General features: G+C 39.2%; 1 protein-coding gene across 1 annotated transcript; it reads left to right on the top strand.

The window, feature by feature from the left end:
• The first annotated feature begins 1,646 nt into the window (after positions 1 to 1,646).
• LOC146677582 (pregnancy-specific glycoprotein 22-like) lies at positions 1,647 to 4,869 on the top strand. The gene is made up of 5 exons (XM_085424093.1): positions 1,647 to 1,775; positions 2,168 to 2,488; positions 2,822 to 3,142; positions 3,672 to 3,992; positions 4,185 to 4,869. The coding sequence occupies exons 1-5, from the start codon at positions 1,727 to 1,729 to the stop codon at positions 4,448 to 4,450; spliced, it is 1,278 nt and encodes a 425-aa protein (XP_085280219.1). The 5' UTR covers positions 1,647 to 1,726; the 3' UTR covers positions 4,451 to 4,869.
• Positions 4,870 to 9,476: the final 4,607 nt, after the last annotated feature.

Raw genomic sequence — 9,476 nt, 5'->3', positions numbered from 1 at the left:
GCTGCACTAATCCGTCTGTTGATCTCCGGCTCCCTTCCCCCATCACTCGCGAACAAGACCCCGAGACCATGGAAAAAGACTTTCGGACTGCCTCGAAGAGATTCTGGCAAACCGTCAGGCGTCTCAGGAGTGGAAAGCGGTGCTCTACCTGCACTGTGTATAGTGCTGGTGGAGCGCTGCTGACTTCAACTGAGAAAATTGTCAGGCGGTGGAAGGAATACTTCGAGGACCTCCTTAATGCCACTGACACGTCTTCCGAGGAGGAAGCAGAGTCTGGGGATGAGGGGAATGACCCGCCAATTTCCGGAGGCGAGGTCACTGAGGCAGTTAAACAACTCCTTGGTGGCAGAGCCCCTGGTGTTGATGAGGTCCGCCCCGAGTTCCTGAAGGCTCTGGACGTTGTAGGGCTGTCCTGGTTGACATACCTCTACAATGTTGCGTGGAGATCAGGGGCAGTACCCCTGGACTGGCAGACCGGGGTGGTGGTCCCCATCTTTAAGAAGGGGGACCGGAGGGTGTGTTCCAACTACAAGGGGATCATACTCCTCAGCCTCCCTGGGAAAGTCTATGCCAGGGTGCTGGAAAGGAGAGTTCGTCCGCTAGTCGAACCTCGGATACAGGAGGAACAACGCGGTTTTCGTCCTGGTCGCGGAACACTGGACCAGCTCTTTATCCTCTCAAGGATACTTGAGGGTGCATGGGAGTTTGCCCAACCAGTCTACATGTGTTTTGTGGACTTGGAGAAGGCATTCGACCGTGTCCCTCGGGGTGTCCTGTGGGAGGTGCTGCGGGAGTATGGGGTGTCTGGCCCGTTGCTACGGGCCATTCGATCCCTATACAACCGTTGCAAGAGCTTGGTTCACGTTGCCGGCAATAAGTCGGACTCGTTCCCGGTGGGTGATGGGCTCTGCCAGGGCTGCCCTTTGTCACCGATTCTGTTCATAATTTTTATCGACAGGATTTCTAGGCGCAGCCAAGTGGCGGAGGGTTTTCACTTCGGTGGCCTCAGAATCTCATCTCTGCTTTTCGCAGATGATGTGGTTCTGTTGGCTTCATCGGGTGAGGGCCTCCAGCTCGCAGTGGAACAGTTCGCAGCCGAGTGTGAAGCAGCGGGAATGAGGATCAGCACCTCTAAATCTGAGGCCATGGTTCTCAGCCGGAAAAGGGTGGAGTGCCCACTCCAGGTCAGGGATGAGTTCCTGCCCCAAGTGGAGGAGTTCAGTGTTTAAACCTTGAGTGATGCCCTATCAATTAGTGAATATTGTGTACAATACTGTGCATGGATAGTTAATGTCCAACATGCTATCTGACAAGACCTGTTTGGAATACATAAATGATGTGGATGAGTGAGTGACTACTTTCGGTAATATACACAATGTTGCAGAAAATAAACATTATCTCAAACATTTTTAGGCAGAAAAAAATTATACTTAAAAAAAATTGAAAATGGTCAGACCTGAATACCATGAAAGGGTTCATTTCACTGCTCACACATGTATTCAATTTATATTCGACCACTAGATGTTGCTTTTGAAGACCCTTTTTTTTGACAGTTTTTTTTCTTTTCTTGATAGCAAAATGGGGATCAAATATGATGTCACTTCCTTTCATCCTCTCAGCGTGTGAAAAGTGAAGTACCAGCTGACAGCAGCGTGTAGCACACACACTTCTGTTATTGAAGGAAAAGTGACTGACTGGATCATAAGGGGCTGTACAGTGAGCAGACATGGAAGCTGTCATTGGACTGTTGTTTATGTTACTCGGTGTCTCTTATGGTGAGCTACTAAACTTTTTGTTCTTCTTCATTAATGCTTAATTTTATAATAAAAAAAGAGGTTTTGCTGCCACATGATCTAGCACCATCAATAAAATTAAGCTGAATTCACCAAAAGATTTGTTGAACTGCAGTTTATGAGTTTTATTTTAACACTTTAAATGATTTTTACTTCCTTTACTTATATTTCCTTAAAGATTAACGACACATTCTGAGATCATTTTAATGTGAAAATGCGTAAATATAGCTATGACATATAAACTCATTTTCCTTATTCAAATCTTATTTTCAGAGTCCTTCGGGGTTTACATTTTGACTAAATTAAATTCAGACACTGATTTTATCATCTGGGTTTGATTTTGACTTTGTTCATTTGTTCACTTTTTTTTGCAGGTGTGATCACTCATTGTGATGGCAGACAGGATGGAGCTCAGTGTTATGTAACTTTGGGAGGAACTGTGGACATCCAGTTGATCAATAGCACCTCTGAAATACCTAGATACCAGTTGTTAAAGGATTCATTAAAAATACTAGCAGGGAGAAATAATACAGTTATGTCTAATGCCATAGAGCATAGGTCTCTCATTTTTCCTAGTAATGGAACATTTAGGATCAATGACCTGAGTAGGAATGACATTGGTAAATATACCCTTTTAACCTTTGATTCAGATGGAAGAAAATCAGGCGAGCGGACTCTATATTTGTTTACTCAAGGTAATCTTTTTTTTGGTTAATAAAGCTGCTACTTTATATAAATATAAGATCTTTTGGTAATCTTTATATCTATATATATATATATATATATATATATATATATATATATATATATATATATATATAGCATTTTCTGCTTTCTCTGTTCTTTTTTAGAGACTATCAAAATGAATTTGAACAAAACAATAGCAAATACATTTTTATCTTACTTTATATTTAATTTTTTTTTAACTATTTAATTAATATGGAGCTGAAAAATACAGCTATGAGAGGTGAACTTGTTAAATAATAAGTAAAAGAATAAATTGTTTACTTTTTTGTTTTCCTTTACAGGTGTGGAAACTTACTGTGATGGCAGACAGGATGGAGCTCAGTGTTATGGAGCTTTGGGAGGAACTGTGAACATCCAGCTGATGGACAGCACCTCAGAAATACCTAGATACCAGTTGTTAAAGGATTCATTAAAAATACTAGATGTGAGAGGGGATAAGGTTATTTCTAATACCATTGCACATAGATATCTCATTTTTCCCAGCAATGGGACATTTAGGATCAATGGCCTGAGCAGGACTGACATTGGTAAATATACCCTTGAAACCTTTGATTCAGATGGCAGGACATCAGATGTTTGGACTCTACATTTGTTTATTCAAGGTAACATTTTCCCTGTTGGGAAGTGATGCTGCTACTTTACATACATTTGATAAGATTTGCAGCATTTTTGCACAACTATCTCCTGTTTCAGGAGTACTCAAACCTTTTCTTTGTGGGTTAAAATTTCCTCCATTTTCACTTCCTGCATTCATTTTCAATGAATAACTGCCACATGAGAGCAGCTTCCGAAAGTCAGTTTTTTAGACCCTAAGAACAGCAAAAAAATTGAGGTTTTGCATAACAGTTAGATACATATTCTGTTTTTGATTGCCAGCAGGCCTGAGTAAACAACAAACTACTACTAAAACAAAACGACAGTAGCCACAAAACCACTATTTCTGCTGATGGAATTCAGTCATTAATTTGTGCCCACCTGTGGGAACCATATGAAAATAATCATAAATAATCATGAAGCTTACAAATTTCTGTTCATTGTAAACATTTGCATATGCTACTGCAGTCTTTCTGGTAGTAACTTAACACTCAAAAGTTTGACAGTTTTGCTTTTTGTCTAATTTTTTATTTGCAGGTGTGGAAACTTACTGTGATGGCAGACAGGATGGAGCTCAGTGTTATGGAGCTTTGGGAGGAACCGTGGACATCCAGCTAGTGAACAGCACATCTGAAATACCTAGATACTACTTGTTAAAGGATTCATTAAAGATACTAGATGTGAGAGGGAATAAGGCTATTTATAATACCATAGCACACAAATCTCTAATCTTACCCAGTAATGGAACATTTAGAATCAATGATCTAAGCAGGACAGACAGTGGTAATTATAGCCTTATAACCTTTGATTCAGATGGCAGATCATCAGGCCAGCAGACTTTACAGTTGCTTATTCAAGGTAATTCCTTTTCTTCTCAATAAAGCTATTAATAGATATAAATTTAACAATGTTTTGCTGATCTATACAATAAATATAAAAAATGTTCAGATGCATGTATTTTATGCTTTCCCTGTTCTTCATTTGAGACTGTAAAGAATTTTCACAATTCTAGTTTTTAAATCTAAACTCATCTGTGTGTGTTTCTCTCAGCTCCTGTGTCCTCTGTCCTGCTGGTCTCTCAGTGTCTGTCCCAGGGACAGATGAGGGTGTCCTGTTCCTCTGAGGGAGGGGATAGTCCTCAGTACAGCTGGACTCTGGATGGACGCACACTGACAGATACTGAGCTCCTTCCTGGAAACAATGAGACTAACATCATCACTTTGAAACATCACATCTCGGGACATCTGGTCTGCTCAGTCAAGAACAATGTTAATAGTGTCTCCAAAGAACAGGAGATATCTACCTGTGTTGAGTGAGAACATTGTAAGCAGTATCTAATAATGAATCAGCAATTCAGTCACTGTAGTTTCACAGCAATCCAGGTCATGGTAGTCTTGAGAGCTAGAGATACTTGTACTTCACTCTGCCACACAAGGTGCCCAAGTGCTACAGCCTGTATTAACAATAAGTAAAAGGACTGTTCTGCTCCAAAACTGTTGCTAATTTTGACCTCACGTGTGAGACGACTTGTAGACATTGTGAGATATTGCTTGTGCCTTGTGCAGAGTGTCCTACCTCAGCAGAAGGTGATATTATCATTATTCATGCCAGTATTTATAACTTTACTAATTATAGAATTATCTGTTTGTGTCTCAGAAAATCACACACAAATTATCACATACATTCACTTCTATCTGCAAAAAATTCAAATTAAGGCTGGCAAGAAACAGAGACACGATGCTGTTCATTTTGTCTGTATGAATTTATTAAAGACAGTTAATTGAACTCCTGGATTACTTCAGTCTTTCTGACAGTAGATTTAGGCCAGACTTGTATACCACCAGCATTTCAACATATCTTTCACATGTAGCATTTCTCACACCTGGGACTTTATATGAGTCAATTAGCCACATAAAACATTTGGAAGCACTGCTGCTTCTTTAAAGATCAAAATACCTCTTAACTAAATTTTCTGAGCACATTCCTACTAGACCTCACATCATTGGAAGGAAATCTTTGGGCAATACCTACTTTTGAGTGTACTCAAACATTTTGGTTTCAGTTTGAATCAACACACTATTTTGATTCCTCCATCAGAAGATTGTGGCTGTGGATAATACATGGATGCTCAACATCCTCTGCACCACATGCAGCTAAACGCTTTCTCCGATAAATGTTTCAGCTACATTGACACCAAAATTCTTTACCATCTCATACCACACCTATATTCATTTTATAATTTTATTGTGTTGTATTAGGTTTTAATCATTTTTTTTGTATTTTCTATAGCAAGTTTAACAGGTTGTTATGTGATAACATATAGCAACAATTCTTTTTCATATGGAAATTTTTTTAAAAAGCATTTCCACATGAAACAGGAATTTGTGTTTTACTGCAGTCAGTCTGAATTACTGAACTGAGATGATGATGGTAAATCATCCTGAATGTTTCTGTGTCATTTGTGTCAAATCATTATATTCCATTTTTGTTCAGTGGAAATACCCAAAAATCTACCTGGGAACCCACTGAAGATGTGCCTTTCACTACTTAGACATACTTGCACAAACACTCACACATAAACAGAGTTAAAGAAAAAAATATTTGCTTGCTGTTTTCAGATGCAAATTGCCCTTATTTACTTTTCTGAACAGAAATTGAATGTTATGCTTGATCAGTATCTGACTTCTCGGGGAAACTGGCTCAAATTTGGATATAAAAATGTAACATCAGTTTGTTATTTACCAAATAAGGCAAAGAAGATTTTTTTCCCCATGTCCCAACCCATTAGTCAAGGGAATAAACAAACATGGAGACAAGTAGACAAAACACAGGGAGATCAAACAAACAGAAGACGCTGAAGATGAGACAAAGACAGACTGGACATGAGAAAGAGATCAGATATAAAAAGAAACGAACTGAAAACCTGAAACATAAGCATGCAAAACTCGAAGTCCCTTAGAAACTAAACATACGTATCTCATAGTTCCATTAATGAATAACGTCAAACAAACCTTAAACCCTGGGTCAAAGATCCAGGACCATAACAAGCATACCAGGCATTTTCCAGGTGGGCTGATGCACTTGTGGGCTGATGGGTCAATAATTTTTTCTCTGCGTTGATGTAATTATACAGGCTACAGCTGTCATTAAGGGCTGCTGTCCATTATTTTCATGAGCAAATGCAATACCCAATCAAATATCCTAATGCAACCAGTCCCTTCCATGTGCATTCATGCACTATGCTGAACACAGTTTAGTGTGGTAGGAGTAGAGAATAAAGATGGGTAAAAAAAAGCGAAAAAGTGGAGCTGAAAAGCTAAGAAAGAAAGAGAAAAAAATAGAAATAATTGCATCAAAAGGTGTCAAATTAACCAACATGCTAGCTATCGTGACTACAGCAGCTGCTGCACCATTAACAGCTGTGTCAGCAAACCTACGCAGTCACAGGAAGCTGTTATTGCTAGCATGGACAACTACAAGTACAATGAAAGACAGTTTGGCATCTCTCCATTGGCAGTATGTAGATTTTTACATTAAAATTACTTTTATCTTTTATTTTAAAGTTACAGAGATATATACAGTTGTATAAAAGTTATATATGCTGTAAGGTGCAATATAAGCAGCAATTTAATCATATATATATATATATATATATATACATTAGTGCCTCTGTGCTGTCTTTCAGTCCAGCTTGGCATGGCATGGCAGCACAAGAACAAGCTCTGAGTACAAGATCCATAGAGGCTGGGGTCTATCACACCAGGCAAGACCCCAGGTGCAGGCTGTGTAAAGATGCCCCAGAGACAATCCAGCACATAACAGCAGGGTGCAAGATGCTAGCAGGCAAGGCATACATGGAACGCCATAACCAAGTGGCCGGCATAGTGTAGGCAAGGCAAGGCAAGGCAAGGCAAGTTTATTTGTATAGCACAATTCAACAACAAGGTGATTCAAAGTGCTTTACAGAGACATTAGAAACAAGAACAAATAAAAAGCATGATTTAAAATTGAATAAAACAAGCAAATAAACTAACTAACTAATTAACAAACAAACAAACAACAGTATATAAAATCAAAACAGATAAAATCAGAACAGTAGATAAAATCAGTAGTTAAATGTAAGTTTTGAAATTTAAGCTTAAAGTGTGGATTTGGTGCTTTATTCAAATGCAGCTGAGAACAGGTGAGTCTTCAACCTGGATTTAAATAAACTGAGTGTTTCAGCTGATCTGAGGCTTTCTGGGAGTTTGTTCCAGATATAAGGAGCATAAAAGCTGAATGCAGCTTCTCCGTGTCTGGTTCTGACTCTGGGAACTGATAAAAGACCGGATCCAGATGACCTGAGGGATCTGGATGGTTCATACTGGGTCAGGAGGTCATTGATGTATTTTGGTCCTAAACCATTCAGAGCTTTATAGGCCAGCATCAGAACTTTAAAGTCTATCCTCTGACGGACAGGCAGCCAGTGTAAGGACCTCAGAGCTGGACTGATGTGGTCCACTTTTTTGGTCTTAGTGAGGACTCGAGCAGCAGAGTTCTGAATGAGCTGTAGTTGTCTGACTGATTTTTTTAGGTAGACCTGTAAAGATGCTGTTACAGTAATCAAGCCTACTAAAGATGAATGCATGGACTAGTTTTTCCAGGTCCTGTTGAGACATCAGATCTTTTATCCTTGATATATTCTTGAGGTGATAGTAAGCTGACTTTGTTATTGTCTTAATGTGTTTTTCTAAGTTTAGGTCTGCATCCATCACTACACCCAAATTTCTCGCCTGGTTTGTGGTTTTTAGATGTATAGATTGAAGTTCTCTGGTGACCTGTAATCGTTTTTCTTTGGCGCCAAAGACTATTACCTCAGTTTTGTTTTTGTTTAGCTGGAGAAAATTGTGGCACAACCAGTCATTGATTTCCTCAATGCATTTACCAAGAGCCTGTACAGGGCCTCGGTCTCCTGGTGACATTGTGATATATATTTGTGTGTCATCTGCATAGCTGTGATAGTTTATTTTGTTGTTGTTTATAATCTGTGCCAGTGGGAGCATGTAGATGTTAAACAGAAGGGGTCCCAAGATGGAACCTTGGGGAACTCCACATGTGATACTTGTCTGCTCAGATGTGAAGTTACCTATTGATACAAAGTATTTCCTGTTTTCTACGTATGTTTTGAACCAGTTTAGTACAGTTCCTGAAAGACCTGTCCAGTTCTCCAGTCGTTTGAGTAATATGTTGTGGTCAACTGTATCAAATGCTGCACTGAGATCCAGTAAAACTAGGACTGACATTTTTCCACTGTCTGTATTCAGACATATGTCATTAAACACTTTGGTCAGAGCGGTTTCAGTGCTGTGGTTCTGTCTAAAACCTGACTGGAAGGCATCGTAGCAATTATTCTGTTTTAAGAAGTAACTGAGCTGTTGGGAAACTGCTTTTTCAATGATCTTACTTAAAAACGGGAGATTTGAGATCGGCCTGTAGTTGTTCATTTGTGTCTTGTCAAGATTGTCCTTTTTCAGTATAGGTTTGATTACAGCAGTTTTTAGTGATTCTGGAAACACACCTGATAATAAAGAAAAGTTGACGATCTGTAACAGGTCTGACTCTAAAGTCTTTGAGACCTTTTTGAAAAAACTTGTTGGCAGGACATCTAAACAGCAGGAGGAGGAGTTCAGTTGACCTAAGATGTCCTCCAGGTCTTTGCTGTTAATAGGTTGAAACTGTTTCATGGTGTTTAAACAGTTTTTTGGTGGACACAGTACATATCCTGGATCTGCTGTTGATGTACCAATTGCTTGTCTAATTTTTTGGATTTTTTCAGTGAAGAATTTGGCAAAGTCATTGCAGGCCATGGTCGAATGAAGTTCAGCTGCCACTGACACAGGAGGGTTTGTTAGCCTGTCAACTGTAGAAAATAAGACCCGAGCATTATGGCTGTTTTTAGTGATGATGTCAGAGAAGTAGGACCTCCTTGCATTCCTCAGTTGTAAATTATAATTGTGAAGTTTCTCTTTATAAATGTCATAATGAACCTGGAGGTTTGTTTTTCTCCATCTGCGCTCAGCTTTCCTACACTCTCTTTTTTCATTTTTCACCAGTGTGGAGTTTCTCCATGGAGACTTTTTCCTTCCAGAGATAACCTTCACCTTAATGGGAGCAATAGTGTCCATTACATTTAACATTTTAGCATTGAAGCTATTGACGATCTCATTGACTGACCCTCTGGACAGGTCAGGTGTTAATGGGAAGACCTGGTTAAAGATCTCACTACTGTGTTCAGTTATACACCGTTTTGTGATCACTGTTGTTGATATATTTGTGTGGGCTGAGATTTTACTTTCAAAGAAA

The sequence above is a fragment of the Rhamphochromis longiceps genome, linkage group LG2, assembly GCF_057381845.1.
Source record: "Rhamphochromis longiceps isolate RC_006_pf linkage group LG2, R_longiceps_female_GT1.1, whole genome shotgun sequence".
NCBI classification, from domain to species: Eukaryota; Metazoa; Chordata; class Actinopteri; order Cichliformes; family Cichlidae; genus Rhamphochromis; species Rhamphochromis longiceps.
The sequence above is the reverse complement of the archived record's forward strand: the minus strand, read 5'-3'. Positions and strand labels throughout refer to the sequence as shown.

Coding starts and splice junctions, on each gene's coding strand:
- LOC146677582 (XM_085424093.1), top strand. CDS start 1,727: ATGGAAGCTGTCATTGGACTGTTGTTTATGTTACTCGGTGTCTCTTAT. Junction 1,776..2,167: donor GTTACTCGGTGTCTCTTATG/GTGAGCTACTAA, acceptor TTTTTTTTGCAG/GTGTGATCACTCATTGTGAT. Junction 3,143..3,671: donor TCTACATTTGTTTATTCAAG/GTAACATTTTCC, acceptor TTTTATTTGCAG/GTGTGGAAACTTACTGTGAT.